The following is a 24,767-nucleotide window of genomic DNA, read 5'->3' on the forward strand; positions in this document are numbered from 1 at the left end:
GCCAGTTTACTTCACACCATCTCCAAGTATTGGGTAAGAAATGTACTTTCACACAAACAGAGCATCAGAAACATTTTTTCCCCTCTTTAAATGCAATCTGTAACATGCTGAGGGAAGACTTTTGTTAAGCCAGAGTACCAGCCTATGCACTTTTTTCCCAGAGTAAGTTACATTTAATATCTAAAATTATGTATTTTTCTTAAGTAAAAAGACATTATTTATCGAAACCACCATTAAAAACGCTCCCAAGAGAACGATAAAACTGAGAGAGCCGAAAGAGGGGAAAAAAGCAGCCAAAAGAGGGGAAAAAAACTGCTGGGAGTTTCCCACCTGGCAGTATCCTATTTTGGGGTTCCTGTGGGCATACGCCGTGAGCACCCTTCTCAGGGCGGCGATCCCCGTCTCGCTCTGGAAAGCGGGGTGTTCGGGCAGCGAGCGGTGAAGGTCACGCTCGATCTCCTCCGTCACCATACAGGACTTGCCCATTGATGCCTCCACCAAGTGCACATAGTAACCAGGATGCGAGGTGAGATCCGTCACGGCGTCTAAACACAGCGGGAAGAGAGAAAGATGAATCACAGAATCATGGAATAGTTTGGGTTGGAAGGGAACTTCAAAGGTTATCTAGTCCAACCCCCGGCAATAAGCAGGGACATCTTCAACTAGACCAGGTTGCTCTGTGGATTACGATGATGCTAAACTTAAATGTTGTGGGTATTACTGCTCGAAAGGATGTAAGCAAGATGGTGTTTCCCAAGGTCTCTGAATTTGGTGAAATCTCCAGACCTAGAAGAAAGAAAGTCCTGGCAGAGTGTCTTGAAAACAAATACCAGCAAAGCGTATGTGATGCAGCAGCATTCAAAACACCTTAATACTGACTTTGAGCAGAAAACTTCCCTAGGAGAAAGTAGTACTGGAAGAAACATACTCAGCATTGCTCATGCCCTCCAAGGAGGGTAAACTCCACGTGAAGGAACAGTTTTACAAATGTTTGAACATGTCATATACTGGATTAAGGACTAAACTTGAGATCATATTGTAGGCGCATTCTGGCTCTGCCAGATCTGTGGATGAAATGAGTTGTTTTTTCCATCTCCAGTTTCTATTACCCCTGCCAACATTCAACAAGAAGTAGCAGCAGGACTGCTGACTTTAAGATGTCATTATTTTGCAATAATTTGATTTGTCTAGGGTTAAATCTAATTGCTGCTTGAAGACAAACATTATTTTATGAAAACATGACATTAATTTAAAATTACACAGATGAAGCAGATGTTATTTCGATTCTTCTGCATGTCATTGTCATATTAGCCAGAGATAAAATTTTTACAGATCTACCTAGGTACTTTTTTGCACTTATTAGTTCAGTAGCTGATCATCTCTCTTCTATAAGAACTATCATAAGCTCCACATAAATGACATTTAATTGTCCTCTTGCCTAAATGTTTTGCCATGTTCACAATCAGATGATGCCTACAGCCAACAATTCTAAGTGTGCCCACCTGAGAAGAGCAGCCAGAGTTTGCCTCTTAAGGATTCAGGGATTCCCATAGCAACAAGTTTTCTGATCTTCTCTGTGCGAAACATGCACACAGTTCTGCCATATTCTACAAAATGGTCATCCCACAGACTCTCTTTGATTTGCTCTCTAGACTGGGAAGAAGAAGATATCTTTTAAAAGAACGAATCATGTACATCTGAGAACTGGTAAAGAGAAACATTTTACATATTAGAAATTCTGCAAGGTATGTCCATTACCAATGGATATGGAAAGTCTGCTCTGAGAACTACGGATTTCCTCATTTTGCACATACAATTAACCACACAGGGAAGAGCAGAACTGATCAGACAGGGAGAAAAATTACAAATACTGATGAGAAAGAAATGGAGGGGAAGGGACGAGAAAAAAATCCAAGCCAAGAGAAATGACACTACCCCATACATAACTCCTGTAGCCAATACAGAGTTCATTTTACTAAAAATGAGGATCTGTTTGAATGCCACCCCCGTTTTTTTTAAGAGAAAAAAAACCTTCTTACAACTTTTCCCAAATTTGACATACCTTTCCAAAATCAAGGCCCACTGTTCCCGACTGATGGAAATCCGACCTTAGTCCTTCTGCATTGAGCAAATAACTGTTTTCCTTTCTGCATTCACTTCTCTCCTTGCTTTGTGAAGCCTCTGTTCCTGGACACGCAGGCTCACCGTCCCTCACCACACATGTGAGTCCAAAGGCAGGAGTGTTCTGTAACACAGAATCCAAGCAGTAATGACTGAGAAGAGGCCAAGAACTACATCCTCAGCTGTCTTAAAAGACACAGAGCTGGGTCAGCCTTTGTCTTTTCCATTAAAATGTTTCACACTTTTGAGGGGGAAAGGCTTTACACAAGACTTTATTCAAATTATCATTCGCTGGTATGTCAGAAAAAGGGTTGTTACTTTACAACATACGTTGTTAGTAAATTCTTAGTGTCCCTGATGACAAACTACCAAACAATCTTCTACTTTGGTTAGGATTTGATAAACAAAATTATAGAGAATAATTTAGGTTGAAGGGGAACATCTTTTTCAATCCCCTGCTCAAAGCAGGCCCCCTCAGACCAGGTTGCTGGGGGCTGTGTCTAGCTGAGTAGCTCCAAGGAAGGGAAGTCCACAGCCAATGGACCAATATATTGACACAGTGAATTCAAAATAAAGAAAAACCCCGAAGTTCGGTACCTGGTTCTTATTTTGCAAGTTGTTACAGTGCACTGGGTTGCTGGAGTTTACTTGTTTTAGCCTCTGGAGCAGGTTCTCCACCAAAGTATCTCGGTCCTTCAGCTCAATGAACTGAAAGGCCGTCTTGCTCCTTATGCTAACGATGATGGGATTGGGGAGAAGGCTTGTGTCCTCCATCTTCTCTATAGTGATTACCTTTTCCAGAAACATCACAGAAAACATATTATGCACCACGTCCACAGAAACATCTTCAAATATTCTACATGTACCAAAATGTACAAACATGACATTCATCTACACACATGCTTTAAACATGGTTATTCATATCGACTTTCCTTGATCAGACACATCCCGTTGCCCAAAGTTTATGGTCTCTTTAGAAGCTCAAACCAGGCACCAAAAAGTATCTCAGCTGCCTTGTTTTTTTTTAATGACTTTGCCACCCACTTCAGGTGAGCAGACTGAGAGGAAAGATAAGAGATTAATGATAAAAACAAGATTTAGAAAAGGATTAATTTGATCAAATTCTGCAGAATGGAGGAGGAAATTTACTTTCACACTCCTGAGGACAGGGGAAAACAGTTGTGTTGTTGTTTCTGATTTAGTATATAACACTGTTCCCTTATTGTTTTCTATGTCTGTAACAGTGGAAGGTAAGTTTCTACAGTTAGGATAGTTCAATGTTACTCTTAGTCAAGGATGAAAGGAAAGCTATAATTAAAAGATCATAATAGCCTTGTATCCACAGCAGATCAGGCAGGTGTTTGCTGACAGCTTCCTTCTCCTCATCTACTCCCACCACCTTCCCATGCATCCTGCATTCCATTTAAATAAGCCTCTGATTTCATGGAAATATGGCAGCTTGTCACTGCCTCCAGAATGTCCCTTTTTTCTCTCTGCCCAACAAGTTTGCAAAGTCTCCACAGGTTTGCTAGAGTTCATCTCTGGAGAGAGAGCTTCAACACTTCTAAGTGTTGACCCCGGCCAAGGATGCTTTTATAGTGCTAGAAGGGTCCAAGCTGAAGTCTCCATCAACATCAAGCTGGACGTCTGCGTTTGTGCAGCTGAGAGGGGGACACTGACCGAGTCTTGGACCGAGCAGACTCTGCCTTTGTAGTGCTCTGTCCTGCTGAATTACCTGTCCATACTTCACTCTGGGGATCAAGCTGAGTTACCCATATGTATTTTTAGGAGCTTATGCCCTAATGAGTCCCAGAATGAGCTCCACGACAATTCTGTAGGCACAACATACACAAGCATCCTACTCGTTTTCATCAAACGATAGTTTGCAGATTAGTCAACAGTGGATGCTCACGGCACAGAAAGGCAGATAAGAGACCTGAAATGAAACAAACAACTCTACCTCTCTAAGTGGGATGATAACATTGCAGCAGCCGTTCTCTTTGCTGGCAAAACAGATATAGCTGTCTGAAGTATACATCCTTCCCGCCGTGTGACAGCGACTAAACGGCGTCCAGAGAGAACAGTCTACAACTTCATGCAGCTTCTCCTTCCTGGGCAATCTGAAGAAGGCCCGAAAGAATTCATTCTGCGCTCTGGCTTCAAGATCCCTTAAGAGAAAGCAGTGAGATCAAATCACAAGATCCCAAAAGGACATCCAGTGCAAGGTTCATTTTCTTGTTAGCCTCACCAAGAGTGAGGGATACAGAATAAAAGCACCGTGCACAGCAATCTTTGCTGCCTGTGTGAACACACTGATTAAAGACTGGCTTTGAAATACAATAAAGAATCACTAGCAACACTTGCTTGTTTAATAATAAGGTCAAAAGCAACTACTGCAGGAACTAGGAAAGGAAAGGATATTAATTTAAATCAACTGGTTTGTTGTGGGTTTTTTTAATTATTATTTAGCCATGTGTTTTCTGTGGCTGCTGTACCACTTTCCAGCCTGAAAGAGTTACAGTTTTCAATGCCCAGGAGATAACTAAATCTTTCATCTGATGAACATACACCGAGCAATGGGAGATTAGCTTTATGTTCCTTGTTTCCCTTCCCAGCAGCATTACCAACATCACCTCAGGGATTTGCACCTGCAACCAAAAGTAAGGCATTTGCTCAGTGAGCACGTCTGAAGTGGTCAGTAATAGAAGAGTTAATGATGGTGGCATTTACATCATCACGTCCTTGACTTGCAGAGGTATCAGCCTCTGAGAGCCCTCAGAACAGTGGCAAAATGCGGAACAGTCTCAGGTCACCTACAGACTCGGTTGGGAATAACAGCATCAGATACATTCAGTTTAGACTTGGCTTCCTTTCCAGTCACCCATCCACATTTATGTGGAGAGAAAAAGTTTACATAAATGAAGCTTTCACTACTGAGCTACGGTTATAAAGACTTTTGGGATTTTTTTTTATACTTAGCTTTGGGGATTTTTTTTTTTCTCCTCCTTTTTAATGAAGAAGTCTGCAGCAATTTCAAGAGCTATGCAATTACATTATAAACAGGCCATGGCTATTAGCTCATCACCAGCAGTTCCAGAAACATTAGGGCTTAAATTCCGTCATTTTCTTTACTATAAGTAAATTTTTCCAAACATGATTCACCTTAGGGAAAAAAAAAATAGCTTGACTTTGTTCCATTGAAAGAATTTAATGCGTGGGCCGAAGCATAACAGGGAGTGGTACCTTGGTGCTGTAAGTCCCCTCTTCGCTCCTTCCTTCACCCTCCTCTTCCACAGACACCCTCCCCCAGCCCTGCTGTTCATAAATAAGTTGAGACAGATGAAGCTGCTGCTTCAGTAAGTAAATCAATTGGGGGGAGGGGGGTTATTTCAGTTTCATTTGTAGAGAAAACTAAAGCCATGTGAAACAGGGAGGAAGACAATCGAGAACAAACCGAGACCTGAGAAGGGAGGATCTGTATCTGCGACCAACAGAAAAGACAAAACGCACTCGACCAGCGTTGGGCTGCTGTTTCCTTCTCAAGCATTATCTTCCTTAATAAGATTATCCAAGGAAAACAGACAAATTGTCTCCTGTTTTGTTGCTTTTTGGTTTTGTTTCGTTTTGTTTTTCACAAAGAACAAAGAGAAACCCTCTTTGTGAAGGAAGGCAAAAAGGTTGCTCCCGAGTTAAAATTCCACAGCGAGAGCAACTCTGATAAGTGCCCGCAGAGATCTGCTATTGTGACAAAGCTGGATCAGGATATGCCTTCCTAGTTAACTCAGCACTAAAATATTTTCCATTTCTGCACAGCACAGATGAATGCTGCTGATAGCATCTGTAGTCGGGTCTCGGTAGAGCTGTGCTCTCCTGCTATTGTGCTGAGAAGGTAAGACCCTCCCTGGATCTACTCAGCTGTTAAAATTTCTATACCTTTACACGAAAAGAGGCATCATATAGAACAGTGGGACCTCTGCTGAGGCATAGATTGTCTGTTATTTAAGAGCTGACTGTTTCTAATGCTCCAAAATCTGCGGTTTCTGAGTTTTCAGGATTTTGCGCCATCTCTTTGGCCTGCAGGCTCCAGGTGTGGGGCCTATTCAGACAAGAAGCCACACGTTTTTAAGCCGAAGAATGACATTTCCCGTATCTGAAAACTGCGTAAATTCACCGAGCACTGCGTCCAGCCCCCTCACTCCATTCCAGAGAAAGGCTGCCAACCCCAACATCCCTGGAACTGCCTGTCTCCTGTGACTCATGGGTCACACAGGGCCACCATGGAGACCTCCCCACAGCCAGGGCTGCCCTGGGGACCAGTCCCAAAACAGGGGCCAGACTCCTGGTGGGAGGGATCCCAGAAAGAAAAATGGTAGCACAGGGATAAAATGCTGTCAGCACCTACCACTGTGGGCTCAAACAAGAGGTTTTATTAGAAAGTGGCACACCGTGAAAATATTTCCTGTCAGGGAAGCAAATGCTAGGGCTTAAAGCAATTGCTTCCCTTCATAAATACAGCCAAACAAAATTAGAGCTCGTTAAAAAAAACCCAAACCCTGTAACTCAAAAAAAAACAAAAAAACAACCCGCAAACAAAATTAGCTCCTAAAACAAGACAGACAATTGTTTAAACATGATACAACGAAGATGGAGTGACTGGCCCACATCACCAGGACTCACAGCTTCCATTTTGAGTTTCACAAAACCTCCACTGCCAAACAGAAATGCAAACTTTCTACCTGCGGCCCAATGTGTTTGAAATTTTCTCCTCTAACTTAACAATTTCCATGGTGGTTTGGTTTTTAAGCAAATGCAGCGTACTGAGCTCTACCTAAGAAAAAGAAGGAATTGTATCGTTGTGTAAAAATAATGTTTACTGAGTATTCACACGTGCATCGGAAGAACAAAAGGCGAGAAGATGCAATTGCCTTGTTCCTTACTTTTCAGAAAACTCAGCAATTCTTTCCAAGCGCAGTTCCCAACTTGCATGTTTCGGGATCCTGGACCGCCTCCAACTCCAGCACTTCAAAGTGAACGGCAAGTCTCAACTGCAATAACTCCTTGTGCGTGACCCCTACGTTACCTTCCAAGAATTTTAAATTAAAGGAAATAACACACAAAACTAACAGAATGCCTAAAAGAATCAGGACACTAAAATGTGTGTCCTTGCCGTCAAATGTTTTTCTCTGCTTTAAAACTAACAGAACTTGGCAAAATTTTAGCTCTGCTGAGTCACTTGCTGCCTAACATCTAAACAGACTAGTTGACCTGTTGCTTTTAGAGATGGATTAAAAGGCTCTTCTGGCTCTTCAGAGTCCACAGTTATAGATTTTGGAAATAACACAGCCAACAATACATATCTTGCTTATTGGAAGAACTGCTGAATTTGCATGGCAAGAAAGGCTTCTCGTAAGCAAGCTAGAAGTTATCTGAGAAGAGCCAACAAAAACTTGTCAAGACACATGTAAACTGAACATTGTTCCCTTACACAGCAGGAACACTGGACTTGTAGATGGAGAAGATGCAATGGATATTTTTAGACAGACTTCATGCGAGTCTTGATATTGCCTGGAACTAATAAAACCGGATCAAAGGGAAAAACTGTTGTACCGAGGCAGCTGAAAAAGGGTACCCCAAAAAGCAGCTCTCAAAGGCTCCTCGGTAAAGTGGAAGGCTGTATTGAGAGGTCCTCCTTGGGGGTATGTCCTGGACTAGCTTCTGTTCAACCTCTTCATCAGCCATCTGCATGATGGATCAGAGTTTGTCGTTATTAAACCCTACAAGGGATCACAAGCCAAACATCAGCCAAGAGCTTCAGGCTCCCAGGAGAAAGAGGAGCACCACGCCGGGCTGCAGAAGCTGCACCAAGATGGAGCACAGCAGTGTCGGAACTGCCGCAGAGATCGTCATATTGTTCCTGCCCTGGTCAGCACCAGCAAAGCATCAAGCGTGATCCTGTATCTCACCACCCCAGGCCTACCACAGATGTCCAGAGAAGAGCAGCCAGAAGGGTTAAAATCAGGGCTGATAAGAAAAACTTGGCTGAACTAGAGCAGTGGAGGAGAGGAGACGCATACAAGCCTCCAAATACACAAATAGTTGCTCTAGATAAAGAACATCTGATCTCTTCAATAGGACTGGGCAGGACATGAAGTAACAGACTTAAGAAACAGCACATAAGATTCAAATTAGACTTCAGAAAGACTTTTCAATGACAGGTCAGTGAAGTACCAGTATGGATCCTGATATTTCCATTACTGGAAACTCTTAAAACATGTTAGGCAATCATCTGTCATGAATGACTATAAATAGAGATAATCCCAAACCCTGCCTTTCACCAAGCAGATGAAGTAAAAGAAGGTTCTTTCTAGTCACATCCTCCTTGTAGCTGCAGGTTTATGGCATTCTTGGATTCCCTCTCCGAAGGAATTAATGTGGGCTGAAACGGCATTTACGATTCAAGATACTTCAAACCGTTTCTTTTCAGCTTAGATCAGCATTTAAAACCTTCTTTATCTTCGTATGAAGCAAAACCACCCTCATTGGCAAGTCACAGTTAGAAACAAAGAAAATAAACCGAGGTGGTTAGAGCCTGTAGAAACACATCATACATTTGAAACTTTACTGACACCAGCGCTAAAGCTTTTGAATTGTGGGTTCTGCTCTGGCCAATTTCCTCATTACGTTTGAGGAATGCAACGGATGTTCTTGCATCCTGAGAGAGATGGAAATAAGAAGCACAAGAGACCTATATCAGAGATTTTAGCTACCTTCTTCTTAAAAATGAAAAACAGCTGCCCTATGTTCCAGCACAGTTGTATGGCACATGAAAATATCTGCAAGAAATGGCATTTGCAGTCAGCAAACACCTCAGCTTTCCTTTGCTCTGTATGGCAATTAACTTAATTGCCGTTAGTTCCTTCATAATCCACAGTTCCAAGCCTTATCCTCTCATTAAGCAGCACAGAAACTTGTACATTAACTTGTTTGACTCTGGCCATAACACAATTTGTGTCACAGACTGAGGGACTAATCCTGCAGCCTCTCTGAGGCCCATCCCTCCACTGCTCAGCAGAATGACCCCCTAAGAGCCTCAGCAACAGCACCAAAGGCTTCTGGTTTTCAGAATAGAGAATATACAGATCATGATTACATTAAGAATGTTTTGGTTTTTTTTTTAATAAAGATACTGAGATGAGCTTCTTGCAAAAGAAAGCCTAACAAACAAAAAGAATCTGCAGCAACTTAATTAATTTAATACAGCTGGAATAGTTTTAATGATGTATGGATTGTTGCTTTCATTTTGACACGCTACTATTTGCCTCCAAATCATGCACAGGAATTAGCAAAGACAATTATTAACTAAAAAATGTTGAGAGAAAAACAGTTGTTCTTGTAGTACTACAAAGGCTTCAGGAAAAAAAGCAGGAACAAAAACTTCACACACCAAAAAATCTCAGCCCCCAAAACATGTTAGCATTAAAAACCAGTTTATCCACTATTTAAACTACAGTCTTGCTTAATCATGTTACATCAAAGTGGTTGCTGAAGTGTGACAAAGGGCACCAGAAACAGCAACTTATCCAACCACTACTTCATTTGTGAAAAGGAAATTGGATTTGGGCATCTTCCATGTTTCCATGTTTTCCTTTCTGCCATCGCAAGTTCAAGCACATTAGTATCAGCACAGGTTAGAGAACATCTTGCCAAGGAACTATCCAGTAAATATATTTTTATCCTTACTTCTCCTCTGTCCAGCCCCTCTTTCTTTGTTTTGGTTTGGCTTTTTTAGGTTGGAGGGAAGGGAAGGAAAAAAAACTGTTTGAGTGCGTGGGATGGTTTCTGTTGCTTGTTTGCTAACAGACATACTACTTTTCAAAAATGCCCCAAGGTACGTACAGGTTGATACCCTGAGAACCTCTTTATTACAGTGTATTGCTAAGCTTACACTTCTCTTTGCAACTGTAATTTTCGTTTCTTTGTAGTTTTCCACTCAGTTAGTGCCCCTGGTTCAAAGACTCTTTTGGGAAGTGACAATGATGAGTTAAAAAAAAAATCAGTAGACACTGAAAATAACTCCCCTCAGTTTTTTGTTACATCTCCTCTGGATTTACTTTCCTTGCTTTGCGCATCTAACTTTTCAGTGCAAAAGCAGGAGTAGGGTGGAATGGTAAAGCAGAGAAGGGGCTTAGATACAACCTATATCTCAAAGCCATATCCTACATCAGTCAAAGTACATATCCTACATTTCTTGGGCTAAAGGCCTACAATGTTAAAAGTATCCAGTTGCACACATATTGTAAAAAGAACAGTAGCTCTTGTGTTTAAAGGGACCCTGGCTATAGAAAAAAAACAAAAAAGCCTGCAAAGATGTTTGTAACCGCTCACCACTGGTCATCTCAAATGAAGTCCTTGATGGAATCCTGGTGTCAGTGATTTTCCTTACTGTGTGTACATATGAAATTGCAGAGAAAGTGCATTTTATTATTTTAAACTCCATTATGAAGCTTTGCAGAAGTGTTTAGCCGAGATGTATAATTCACATCACTGCAAAAATGCCCCTCGGAAGCAACAGGACGGCTACTGGACACCTCTCTGTTTTTTGGGAAACGATACCACACGTGCCTCATGTCTTGGCCAGGAAGCAACACCTGGGTAATTCCCTTCATAGCTCTGGCCGAGGGAGAAGACGGAAGAGCAGGGAAGGGGATGAGCACTCCACACACACCCCACTCAGAAAAGAAGTATTTTAAACCAGCACCTTAACCCTGATGTCTCAGCCAAATTCCAGTTTGGCCTATTCCACCCTGCCCACCTAAAATTCCTCTGGGCAGTTTCCCTTCCCCTTTCCCACAGCAGCAAATAAAACACAAAAGTTGTGTGTTGTGCTACCAGCAGAGAAATAGTTATCAACCTTCTCCCTGAGAGCCCAATGCATTTCTGTAGTGGGAGAGGAATGCAGAGATGCATTTTGGGGACGCTTAGGGTAGAGCTGACAATAGCATATTAATCTGCTGCAACTGCCTGTGGGTTTTTTAAGTCCTGTAACTACTTGCTAAGTCAGCTATAGCAACCACGCTAGTGGGAAACTCCACATTTCAGATACGATCAAAAGCAATAATTCTACAGAACTGACGGCACTGGGAATGCCCACACATTGCCAAAATTACAAACAAAATAATGTTGTTCTTCAGAAAAGACTGAAAATATGCCTTGCTGCAATCTACTTTTCAACAGGGAATGGTAGTTTTAAACCAAGCAAACAATAAAACACAGTCATGTTAAAGGGAAGAATATAAAATGGAAAAAAGTATCTTGCACACAAGTCAAAATGTACCTATTTGACACACCATAATACATTACAAAATCTCTTTCACGCCCAGTCAAGTAAACCTTTGAAATCTTACCCAGCTGACAAAGTAAAGCACAAAGCCACCGCTGCACCTCTGCTCACACAACGGAGAACAACTTAAGCTTTTTACCTCTTGGTAATCTGAGTAGGATCCTGTAGGCCTGGATCCAGCTCAAAGATCTCATTATCCAGTAGCCTTCGGAGAGTCACATCTGCCAGTTGCTCCATGATCCTGAAAGCCTCGGCAATGTTGAGGAACGTGGAGAAGTCGCGTTCTTTATTCGGGGTGGTGACGCGGACCGTGTCAGTCATGAAGACGTTGGAGGTTCTTTCCAGCTTCTGGACCTCAACCCAAGGAATGACAAGTTTCACTGAAATCAGAGAAAAAAAGCAAAAGCGGGTTAGAAACTCTGCTTACATTTTTCAGATTTGGGAAATAAGCAAATTCGGAATGAAACTCAAATAACCGAAGAGGAGAAAGACCCATTTTTAGAGATAAAGACCAAGCAAAAGCTGAAATCCCTATTACTCTACGTTCATTCTCCCCCCACCACAAAAGACTGTCTTTTTCAGACTCTTCCCTTCAAAATTTTACTTATTTTCTTAAGAAGTGCTGAACTGTGGAGTTCTGCTGTTACAGAACACCTGCCATAAGCAGTGCTCCCAGCTCCTTTACAAGCCATTCTGCAGCCGGCTTCATTACTACCAGAATAAATAGTTCCGTTTGAGAAGAGAAAGAAAACAGGAAAATGCTTTGTAATCTCCCAGAAATAAAACTATAGACAGGTGGAAACCGAATTACATGCACAGTACTTCAACTTTTAAAATAAAGATAACTTCCATATAAAAGGAAGCTTTTGCATATGGACATTTTCTTCCCATCTTGGTTACTTTTTACTTAAAAGGTGCACAGGCAAATCTTGCCCTAAACATTAGCTGTAGTCAGAGTTGTCTATAGGAAAGAAAAAAATACAGGAGACTGTTCTCTACAGTTAAACACTGCTGAATCATATAAATGCAAATGGTAAACCGAATCAGCTTATTTTAGATAACCACTGCAGGATGTTACTTGCCTCTCTCGTATGAATCTCTGGGTAGAAATTAGGCTGGAAAGGACTTTTAAAATAGATTAAATTTCTATTTAACAACTTCTGGAAGCTTCCCAAGATTCTCTGTGCCAATAACATCAAGGCTACACCCCACAACATCCCTAGCCGGTCTCCTGATGCCAATAAAGCTATAAAAAGGCAGTAATAACAAACATTGTCATATATATAAGACACTTATCCGCGATCACTAATTACCTACGGAGCTACCCTCAGCAAGTCCTCTGCAGTACATGAACCACAGCTGTCAAGATTATTTGCAGATAACATTTTTTTCTTACTTAAATAAAGCACAGCTGCGTCAACACGCACAAACGGCTGCGAATGGTTGTAAAATCATCTGTACGGGCACAGCCAAGGGATGGAAGATTAAACAGCAATAGCACTATTGTTCATGCAGGTTGGAACCACACGGGCTCTACAGTGCTGGTTGCAGAAACAGCCCAGCAGACTGTAAGGGACCCAAACTACCGATGAAAGGTCCGAAGTCTTCAAAGTTTTAGAAAAACAGAAGTTTAATTAAAAAATGTGAAGAAACCCTGGCACGCCCTTTCAAGAAATCCGATGTTCTAAGCCTCTGAAATTCTGCAAATGCTTCGAGGATTAAATAAAAGGGGACTTGTCCTGGTAAAAATGTTCCACAGAGTTTATGCTCCCATAAGCGGTAGCTTAATTTTACGAGAAGCTGAAAACAGGTTCCAATATTGCATTCCAAGTCATTTCAACATCAAATAAAACACAGGGAAGGGGACGGACTTGCCAGAAGCAGAACACTTAACGCTTTGCTTATAAAGAGATTTCAGTCTACAATTTGGGGGGATTTTTTTGCAGAGTTAAAAGACATTTAAGAACTATTTTTATTGCAACTCATATTTTGGTTTTTGTTTTGTTTTGCCTTTTTTTCCCTGTGCTGTATCAAAGAATGCAATATATGTGATTTCTTAGCAACATTTTCAAGACTAGATTTAACCAGATTTAATTTGTGATTGCTACCTGAAAATAAAGACAATTAATCACTTGTTCTACATATAATCAGCATCAGCTTCTCAAATAGTAACAACCAGAACTACATTAAATCTGGATTATTCAATGTAATACAAGTATTTCACAAATGTGTCAAAATACTAGCTTTGAAATAGAAGCGATCTGCCTTACCAGAATCACATTTCAACATATTATGTTTCTCACTGAGCTACGGAAGTCTGTTTAACCAGAAGAAAATTCAGCTTTTTATTTCATGTTTCCACGCAAATGCATTGGAACACAAAGGCAATTTGACCAATTGTAACACTGAATGAATATGGTCAAAATTAAAAGTTGCAAACATGTAGTCATCTGAGGGCCTTCTGTATTTTCATAATGAATTATTATTAAAAGAGATTAGAAGCGATTTCTTCTTAAATAATACAGCATGATGTTGTACTTCCAATATCATTTAATGATCTGTTGTATTGCATAAACAAAATTTTTTGAACAATATAAAGAGTTTTTCTCTCTCCCTCCTCCTTCTCCCTTTATCTATCATTAATAAGTAACTTTTTTGTTTTGTGTGCTTTGGCAGACTAGATATCTCAGATTTAATAAGAGAAAGCTTGTGATGATAGCAATAAGAAATGACTGACAAAGGATATTATTTGAAAGCAAACAGAAAACAAAAAGACTAAACAAGAACTTGGATATCTAGTATGTATCAATAGACTCCATTATAGTCTTCTCAGCAAAACTCAACTTTTGTTTTTATAATGAACAACAAACTTACCAGCATTTTAAATCTAATTCTACCACCTTTTACAGATATGACAAAACAATTGGCCTGAAATAATATATGGGGAAAAAAAGGATCTCTTACTCTAAGCATGTCTTTTTATGTTTTAGGTCTAAGAAATTACCAATTACTATCTTTCTTATCTTTACATTAACATATTTCATTTTTAAATCCACAGTTTCATTTGACTAGCCATTCTAATGTTAAATCCAGACAGTAAATGGTAAAGTTTTCCTAATTCTGGTAACTGACAATTCTTGCTGTATTTATAGCATTATAGGTTTACATTACTGCCCTTGCTGAAGTTCCAGCAGGATAAACAGGACTTAAAATGTTATCAGTTCATGCGCAATATTATTAAACAGAGAAACGCTACAGAGTTGAAATGGCTACATTTATTTTTACTGTCTAATGTTTATTACACTAATTTTTTACCTTCTAATATCTATTCTGACAGGCGTTTCACCATCACACGACCCTTTCTCTGCAGAGGAACACCATGACCAAAGTCTTACAGCTCACTGAACCATCTGAAGGTCCAAAAACCTCGGGACACACTTCTTGCGACCTCCCTGCACCGCTATTCAGAAACACAAAGAAATCCCTAAATTGCTGTTGTTTCCCCTTTAAACCTCAGAATTTTCACCTGGTTCTCCAGGGCACGGCCCCCGTTATGTTTCCTGGGCTATTTTGAGGCAGGCAGATGTGCCCTGGCACCTCTGGCCCCACCAGCCCTTACCCTGCTGCCCAGCAGCCATCACCCTGCACCCTGTCTGTGGGGAGGGACCCGTTTTTTGGCACTAAAAGCCTCAATTTCAGAATCTGTAGGAGGCCTCTTACATTTTAAGGCTGCTTCACCACAGCACGAATAAGAACCAGATAGCAGCTGTGTCTGCATGCTCTTATACTCTCATTTTTATTAGTGGGTTAATACTAAAATATAAAGGATGAAACTAATACTAAATTAAACAGCATGTTTCACCTGAGCAACAAAAAAACTCAGAAACTAAACCGCAGAGGTGAATTAAGCTTTTCATAAAAACTCCAGGTATTCTTGCTTTTAAAGCCAGTTGTATTTATATCTCTTCCCAGCATTAGATTTCTTACACATTTACACTTACATTCTTTGCCCAGGAAGAAGGAATAAAAACAGAGATGATTGATGCTCAAATAAAGCCAGCCTTGCCGAGGAACTTTTCCTTTCCAACAGCAACAGGAATAATAGGTGATCAGCTTCTCGGCTTCAGGAAAATTAAATCTGGATTCAAATTTCACCAGGGCTTCTCGGAACTTCTCAGGCTCTTCCTCCTGCTCGGCAAGCTTGCTGCTTGTTTCCTCTGCAATCAGCGCCTGAGTCCGTAACGAAATAATACATCAGGATAAAGCTATGGCATTTGCACTCGAGCAAGTTGCTACAAGCTACCCATCCAAATTTTAATAACACAACCTTTTCTCACAAAGAAATTCAAGTTAATTTGCAATTTTCACAAATGGAGAAATTTCTGTGGCGTTTGCATCTCTCACACATTTTGAATGCTTCCAAACCAAAACTTCTGGGGGCTTTTTTTAAATTGTTTTTTCAATGAGTCAGGCAAAACCATATATTTACAGTTTCACTGCTGCTTATGATTGCTGTTATTTGGGGCATGCAGAGCAAAGGTAGAGTAACAATTGTATATGCTGACCAGTACTATTTTCCTATGCAGAGGCGACGCAGTGAGACATCTCATTAACTTGCTTGGAACCATTAAAAACATGCTTTCAAGAACATCTATGTAAATATAATTAAGTGTTGAGAATTTTAATAGCGGTGTTACGACAAAGGAGGTAAGTACATATTGTACCGTTCAGACAAGCAATCTGTATGTTACAGTACCTGGTATAATTTGCAGTTACCAAGCAGTCCTAATATGCCAAAAATCTACAGTAGAGGCAAGGGTCCAAAACATGGACTTAACATTAACTAATAAAACCTGAAGAATTTTAAATATGTGCTATGCTAGGTAACAGTGTGCCACAGCGTTATCAAGAGAGATTAAGTTTATTAGAGCATTTCAGTACACTTAAACAAAGTTGGTTTTTTGAGAAAGTAGGATAAAAACTAAGATTAACAAGGTGATCTTTTGCCTCTCTGTTCCCTTCTTCCCTAACTTCAGGGCCCACAGAGATCACAGCAGCAGTGTTGAAATTCAGCAAAAACATTATGTTCCCACAAATTTTCCAGACCAAAGAGGGGAGCACAGGGGGAAGAACACCTCACTAAAACTCTCAGCAAGGAAAAGCATGCAGCAGAACCTGAGGTAAAACTGTTACCAGCAGACCTGCACGCCCGCCAGCCACCATCAAGCTCCTCTTGGAGCGTGTATTTTACTAGAAGGACGCCAAGCTTTCCAAGTTTTACCACAGGTGCCGTTATTATTTTAAATCTGGTCTTCTTCAGTCACCGAGTTCCCTAACTTCTAAAATTCTTCTGCCTTCCAAAAGGATGCTCGTTTCTGCAACCCCACGGCCAGCCAGCAGCTTCACTGCCGTGCCCGGCCACGACCCTCGCATCCTGTAAAGCTACCGGTAGTTTCTGTGCCGGATCCTCATGACACAGGTGACGATGCACAAGGGCCCGTCCCCTGTCCCTGTGCTGCGGGGACTGTGTTGCTGCCTGCACGGATGTGCTGCCTGCAGATTCAGGCACTGTGGCTGTCACCTGATGACACCTCTGAGCCCCATCAAGGAGTATGTAAATAGGCAAGAGTAACTGATGGGTCAAAGCTAGGAAAAACATGGGACACAGGAGGAGAAACGTAATAAGGAGGAAAAGCTGAGATACAGGAAGGGAAGGTATTTAACGTAACGTTTTGGAAGGTGGAGGAACTGAAAGCAGATGCTAAAGAAAGCTCAGCTGCACATCACAGCAAAGAGAAGAACAGCGAAGCTGGAAAGGGATGGGGGGCTAATGATTCAATCTGATACTTTGGTTTTGAGATGCTTCCAAGGAAATGCAAGTGGAGATGCACAGATGGTGGCCACATCAGATGCAAGTGCCACACAGAAGACTGATACATCATCCTCTATCTCTAACCACCTATACCCATAGAACAGGTATTTTCACCCTACATCAGGTCAGGGTGAATCTGGCTTACAAGTCATGGCGAATCTGGCTTACAAGACATGGCGTGGGTAGGACTATTTGTAAGGTATCTACCGAGCAGGGAGGTGCTGCTGCTCACCACGAAGCCACAGCCGGCACCACTACACCAATGGCAATACACGGCCAAAAGAAGATTTAAGAATCCTTGCTCTACAAGAAGCCTCTACCTGTGTAGTCCATGTATAAAAACGCAATAGCATAAATACTTCCCAGCTTCTTACAAGTCAGTGTGAAAATAGATCGGTGAGCCCACTGATACACAGAAGTGTAGAAATCACACACGAACATGAGAACCAAGCAGATTTTGTGATGAGCTGAAGCCACAATGAACACCGTAGATAGGTCAGCACACTTCACCAAAAAATAATGTTTAGGTGGACAAACCAAATACAAATTACAACAACTTTCTGGCATTGTTTCTAATAAACCACAAGTAACTGCAAGGGTGAAAGTAAGACATTTTCCTTACCTTCACTTTCCCTTTGACAAAACTAACAATATCCTCTTTATTGTCAAACACAGACAAAGTATGGAGCAAGTTTTGTTCCAGCCATTCCCAGTGCTGGTTTATCTCCTCTACAGTGGCACCTAGAAAAGTAAAAAAGCAGTGTATTGAAATTCATCCTACGAAACAAAATTGAAAGGAAGAAAAAAAGTTTAAAAATGCAGTATTTCATAAATTCATTATGAGAAACTGAACTCTCAACCTCCAAATTCTTAGTAGCAAAGAGGTCAAAAAGGTCTAATTCATAACAGTATAGTTAGAGAAAAACATAAGCCTCATTGTTTTAGAGATTTAGTTTTAGTATTTTTAGTTTTATCTTCTCAAACACTCTCAGCCAGCAAATGCTGCATTAAAAGTCAAAGCAGAAAAACCAGCAAAACTTCATTCTGAGGTGCTAGACTGCAGCTTATTTTGACGTGATGTTCCTTAAGCGGCCACTGGAAACCTTTGATTTACGTCCTGTTCTCAAAAGTCCCCGATCCTCCTTTCTCCCTCCCTGCAGTACGTACATGCATATGCACACACCCCACACACACATGCACACACTTTGAGAGGAATTTACATGTTCATAACTGGCATCATGTTTGACAAGTTCTCTGTAATAATTAAAGTACCTAAAAATAAAGTACTTTGCTTGAACAACACCTAAAATGTCTACAAGAGCACTTTTCTGCAGTTTGGGGAAGAAATAGAGTGAACAGAAAATCTTGGTCAAATAAAGACTTCCAAATCTTTAGGGTTTTCTTAGGACTTATTTAAGGGTTTTGCTGTTGTTGTTTTAAATGTAATGTGTTCACATTAACTCTAGAAATAATACTTCAGTCACAACCTATTTGCTTTGGCTGTTTCTGCTTTAAACTGAAATGTCACTTTATCGCACAATGACAGAAAAATCAGACCAAGACAAGCAACATACAGGGCACTTAGCAGGAAATCTGGCCCCTAAAGCTCTTACTGATCAGTGATTAAATGTTATAGGTAAAAAAGTAAAGGCGCCAAAAGTTGCTTTTTCTAATGTTTTGCTAGTGGAAGAAAGGAGAGAAGTACCTGGATGTTAGAAACATAGGAATCACAGATGAATATAATTATGAAATGAATTTCAAATAGAAGACTCATCTCAAAATTTGATTTGTGTGTACGTAAGAGAGGCATCATGTTCCCTCACAACAAAAAAATGATAAATTTAGCTAAGGATTTTCCACCTTCCTCTGCTCTGTTTTCCACGCAGAATGCCAAATGGCAGGGAAACTTTCCAAGCTTTAACTTCCTTGACAGGAAGGTCTTGTGATGGAATTTCATAAATATAATTAATCAAGGTTAAATAATTTTTTTTTAAAAGGGAAGAAGAGACACTTAGATACCCTTTAGGTAAAGAAAACAAATTATTAATACATAATTATAATATATCAATAGTTAAGAACACGAGAAATAGTCATTTTATATTAAAATAGCTGTGCAAAGCAAATATTGAGTTGAATTGTTATTTCTGAGCAGCCTAAAAGATACCAACTGTATGGGAGAGCTGGTGAAAGAAGTGAAATAAGCCGTGAGCAAGACACCTTCCACAGCAGCATCCACACTGCTCAGGCTGCTCTGAGCCCAGGCTCTGGCACTGGCCATCTCCCACAGGGGCTACTGCACTCCTTTCTGCTGCCCTTTAGGTATCTCCAAGGATTCTGCTCAAATACTGAAAGACCTCTTTGCTCCTTTCATTTGGTCAGGCAAACTCCGCAGCTGCTCGGGTCCTTTCTTTATTTCTAATTTCTATTTCATGCCTTATCGTCATCCTGCGATTTGACCCAAGCATTGCCAATCTCTTCCTTATTCTTCCTCCTGTGCTGATGTTCTGCACAGCACTTTATTCCACCTTTTACCCACCTTCATGTACCTGTGCCAAATGGATATTTAGTCTAACCACAGCCCCACTCCTCACAATCTCTCCTTTAAACCCACTTCTCACCAATCCCTTTGCTCTCCACCTCTCCCAAATGCTACTTTGCTTAACTGGGACTTGGGTTTTGCCCACAGGCCTTCTGAAAAGAAAGTAGTAAGTGGGTCTACACTAGGGCTGAGGTTAGGCTTTGTTCTTTCCTGTACTGGTATAACACGATTAACCATCTGGATTGAAACATCTCTGCCAGAACAGCCATGCTGGGCAGGGAACAGACCTCCTAGCAGCCCTCGGAGACCTGCAAAAGTGTGTAACACAGATTTCACCCTTAAACAGATATAATCATTTAAGCCTACAGCTCCTTGAACAGAGGACTGCCAACACACAATTAAAAATGTAATTTTAATTAATTGCCTAATGACATGATGGCTACCCCTAATGAAGTTACACCAGGAGACTGGAAGGAGGCTCCTGGAGCTACCCCTTGTCCTTGATATACAGCAGGAACCTTAATGTGACTCACTGTTCCTTCCAAATCCAGTAGCAAAGCTCTTAATTTGATGTTAGTGCAGAGCTGGGTGAGCAGCAATGGCCACTTCTGCACAGGGCAAGTCCTTTGTCCCACCCCTGGAGACATTCCAGGCCAGGCTGGACGGGGCTCTGAGCAACCTGATCTAGTTGCAGACGTCCCTGCTCATTGCAGGGGGTTGGAGTAGATGGCCTTTGAAGGTCCCCTCCAACCCAAACTATCCTGTGATTTTATGACACTATGCTCCTCTGAGTCCTATTGCCAGCGCCAGCTCTCTCCCCGGGACTCTCACGTCAGGGTTTCACAGCAGAGATACTGTTCAGAAGCAACTTCTGCTACCGTGGTTCTCCATTTCTGTGCAGCTCTGGAGAGCGCGTATGTCCTACCCACACAGCATACAAAGCAGAGCCCTCTGCTTTCCACGCTGTTATAGTAAAATTTCATTTTCTCAGGGCTGAGCATCCATTCAGAAGAGCCAAAGAAAATTTTAGATCGGCTTATCTCAGGAAAATCCTTAATCACTGCAACCAGATAAGTTTTTTTGTAGTGATTTGTCGTTCCTTTAATATTAAAAAAAACCACCTGCAAGCAGTAAGAGTGTGGATAGGGCAAGGATCAGCCCCAGAAAGGAATATTACATATATTCAAATGATCAAGAAGCCCATGACAGCAACACTGAGCTTACTTTTCCAGTGAACTTTTCCAGAGGACTGTAACAGCATGAAGCTTTTAAATTTCTCCATGAGATGGCATTATTTAAATGTAAAAAGGAGGAGGGTAGGGATATAAAGCATAGAGCAATTGGAAAACAAAGAAAACCTAGCCACAACAAAAATAGCACAAATGGACTTTACGTAAGCTTCTTCACAGACATCTGGCACAGGGAAACATTCCCAGTATTAACAGGGGAACATGCAGAGGGGTCTCTGCTGAACCAAGGGAGAAATGAATGAGCCTGTACAGAGGAAGGGGGTGAATATACAGATTGCCCCTGCTATTTAAAGGACTACTGTGTCAAACACCAGCAACATGTAAAAACTTGCATTAGCTAACTATTTCATGGCTTGATCCATATAAGAATGGAATGGAATGGAATGGAATGGAATGGAATGGAATGGAATGGAATGGAATGGAATGGAATGGAATAGAATAGAATAGAATAGAATAGAATAGAATAGAATAGAATAGAATAGAATAGAATAGAATAGAATAGAATAGAATAGAATAGAATAGAATAGAATAGAATAGAATAGAATAGAATAGAATAGAATAGAATAGAATAGAATAGAAGTCCAGTTGGAAGGGACCTACAACGATCATTTAGTCCAACTGCCTCACCACTTCAGGGCTGACTGAAAGAGCATTATTACTATTTCTATGCTAGGATTTTGTAGACTGAAGCAGAAGGGATAAGAACAGCCCTGCAGACTGGCCAAGCAAGCACAGGATGAATGGAACAAGCGCATTCAGATGGCCCTTAGTGTGCCATGGCCAGGCTGCAATTCACATCAATACCACTGTCCTGAGGATGACCTCAACCTTCCAAGGTTGCAGAGACACTGCAAAAGGGATTAGTGCACAACAGACCAGGCAATGAGATGTACCCCCTCAACAACTTTATCTCCTAAATCACATAGCATCTTCTGATTTTTCCAGTTATATTCCATTATAATCAAGTGTGGTAAGACATTTCATAGTAAGCAAGCGAAAGACTAGACCACTGAAAGCCTAGACTAAGTAGCTTCTTGCCATAAGGAACTATTACTACTGTAAGAAAAGTTATACATATGAACAGAACCATACTACTTTGCAAGAGAGAGAAAATTAATGCAAAACACCCTCAGCCAAACAAGCTTTCTATAGAAACTTAATGTTCCTCATTAACATCTTCTCGTAATTCCTATCTGGGATTTCAACCAGGGGTTAATTTGGTTGTTAAACAAGCTATAGGCAACAGCTTTCCACGCACACACTACTAGCTGGGGTTACCTTGAGCTTCTTGGACATGCTGACACTGACCATGCTCAGAACCGGTTTGGGGTTTCCGTCTGTGACTCACCAATAGCTATGGCCCAGTAAACTTCAGATCCGTTCAATAACTCACCACATGCAATGGCAGAGTAAACCTGTGAGCCTGGGACTTGGAGTAAAATTCGAAACGGAGCGACGCGTGCGTTAGAGTCTAACACAGCATCCAGGGCACCGACCAAGCGACCTGCAAACAAAAGCGGGGGGAAAGAGAATTAGTGCCAACTTTTACTTCTGTAGCCTGCAAGTCTTTTCACATCTAAAGCTGCAAAATTACAATCTAGAATATAACAATAACAATAGCAATTCTTTCCCTGTTTTACGCTGCGATGTACAAATGCTCAAAATGTGAAAGGCAAACTAGATTAGAAGATCAAAACATATTGAGTTCTTTGCATTTCCAGTTCTGCCTCATATATACATATATAAACACAGAATTGAAGTGGAAAGACCTGAGGGCACCCTAAGAAGTTACTGTTCCAGCCCTGCTCTGATGCTGGATAAATACACCTATGCCATAAGCGGTATTTGTCTAACCTGTTCTTCAAAACCTCTCACAACCAAGATGCAACAACCTCCCTGATTAGCCTGTTCCACTATTTTCACTAAGTATTCTTTCAGAGGAAAAACAAACAAACAAACCCCAGTAACCAAACAAGCCAACCACCACAATCTTAAACTCTCTAGCTGGAAATTAATTCTGCTCCCCAACACAGAGAGAGTAATTTACCACAAGCACTTTTTATGTTAATGCTTGACATACTGAAAAAGTATCACCATACTTGCCCACCCTTGAATGAATTATCTTTTTCTAAATAAAGCCCAATTGCCTCATCTCATCTTTATGGGTCATATTTTTCAAACAGCTCATTATTCTTGAGCTTAAATTGGAATCTCTCCAGCTTATTTTTAAGTGTGACACTCCAAACTGGACATGATGCTCACTACTGGTAAGGTACCAGCTGTAAGAAGAGTAGAAAATCACCTCCTGTATCTTGCATACACACCAAAGTATCCAAAAAAGTTTGCAGCAGTATACCCACTGTAAATTGAGCACTCGACATAAACACAGGCAAACTCAGTTTTTGAGAGCTGGGGCAACTGCTGTCCCCCAAAAAGTCTTTCCAGTCTGGAGGTCAGCTGGAGTTGCTGGCCTTTCCTGCAGAAACAAACTATGCATCAAAAAGTTATTCAAATGCCACGATTTGCAAGCTGGCTTATTCAAGTAACTCAGAACTGGCTTATGGCACCTACAAAGAGCAATACAGGAGCAGCTCTATGTGCAGTTCCCCTATACTGTATATCCTGCAGAGGCACAACCTCTATGGAGAGGGATGACAGACAGCAAGGAGTGGCTTTACCACCTGTGCTTAAGCCACTGGATTCTCTAGGAAGTTTTCCACAATACTACATCTTCTCTTTGCATCTTTAATTTTTCCAGCCTAAATGCCATATGTACAGCTGTATTTTTGTTCCTTCACCATTAATCCAACATAAAAGGAACTATTCTCAGCCTCCAAAGGCTTTGCCACCCCTTGCCACTATGTGCAGTTCTTATAATTGTGTTCTCTAGCCCATCACCTAAGTGATTAACGGAAACAATGAAATGAGACCTATAAAGTCCTCATCTGAAATGTCTTCTCACCTGGACAATGAACCACAGCTAATTAATTTGAGTATGGCACAACAAAGCAGCAGTGTAACCACCTTCTGGTCTAGGAGGTATAAGAAGCTCATATGGAACAGCATCAAAAACCTTCCAAGAGCAAAGAAAATTGCATCAACTACTTCCTTCTTGCAGTCACACACACCATTGATGATGCTTTCAAAGCCAAGCAGAAGCTGAAAACGGCATGTTTTAAAACGACAGGGTGAGAGATTATTCTGCACCAGTTTGCTTATCAAGATATCACAGCCATCTACTTAAAAAAGGGAACTGAATTTGGAGACCGGTAATACATACAATATCAGAAAATGCTAAATGCACTCCTGTAACTGCAAGAAAAAGACAAAAAACCTCATCCAAGTATAAAAGATAGCAAACCATCCATGTTCACAGAAAGTAGAGTGCCAACTTCAGTGAGCTGGGTTAAAGCCATTAAGACAGCATCATCAAACGATGCAGAGAGTAAAAATAGGGTTTAACTTTCAAATTTCAAAAGACTTGGGACATTACAAGAAAGAAACAGAACAAAGTTATGAAGTGCCCCAACACTTTCCCCAGATGATAGATCTAGGAGAAAAATTTCTTTTTCATTTCACTAAAGTCATGGAAAAAAAGTCAACTAACAGTAACTGCAACCAAAAGAGAACATTTAGTGAACATCT

At 40.9% G+C, this 24,767-nt stretch overlaps 1 protein-coding gene across 2 annotated transcripts in view; it reads right to left on the minus strand.

The window, feature by feature from the left end:
* Positions 1-24,767, minus strand: part of TBC1D8 (TBC1 domain family member 8) — a 49,832-nt gene that overhangs the window by 13,540 nt on the left and 11,525 nt on the right. Inside the window, exons 2-10 of one of the 2 annotated variants that reach the window (XM_082068886.1) lie at positions 22,516-22,626; positions 17,956-18,074; positions 15,463-15,691; positions 11,601-11,841; positions 4,082-4,289; positions 2,719-2,913; positions 2,063-2,245; positions 1,503-1,653; positions 331-545 (exon numbers count right to left, since the gene is read on the minus strand). In XM_082068886.1, coding sequence (XP_081925012.1) covers positions 331-545; positions 1,503-1,653; positions 2,063-2,245; positions 2,719-2,913; positions 4,082-4,289; positions 11,601-11,841; positions 15,463-15,691; positions 17,956-18,074; positions 22,516-22,626 — 1,652 coding nt within the window. Of the gene's footprint in view, positions 1-330; positions 546-1,502; positions 1,654-2,062; positions 2,246-2,718; positions 2,914-4,081; positions 4,290-11,600; positions 11,842-15,462; positions 15,692-17,955; positions 18,075-22,470; positions 22,627-24,767 lie in introns of both variants that reach the window. The other variant, XM_082068885.1, reaches the window with a different exon arrangement.

This window comes from Streptopelia decaocto (genome assembly GCF_964273445.1).
Source record: "Streptopelia decaocto genome assembly, chromosome: 1".
NCBI lineage: Eukaryota > Metazoa > Chordata > Aves > Columbiformes > Columbidae > Streptopelia > Streptopelia decaocto.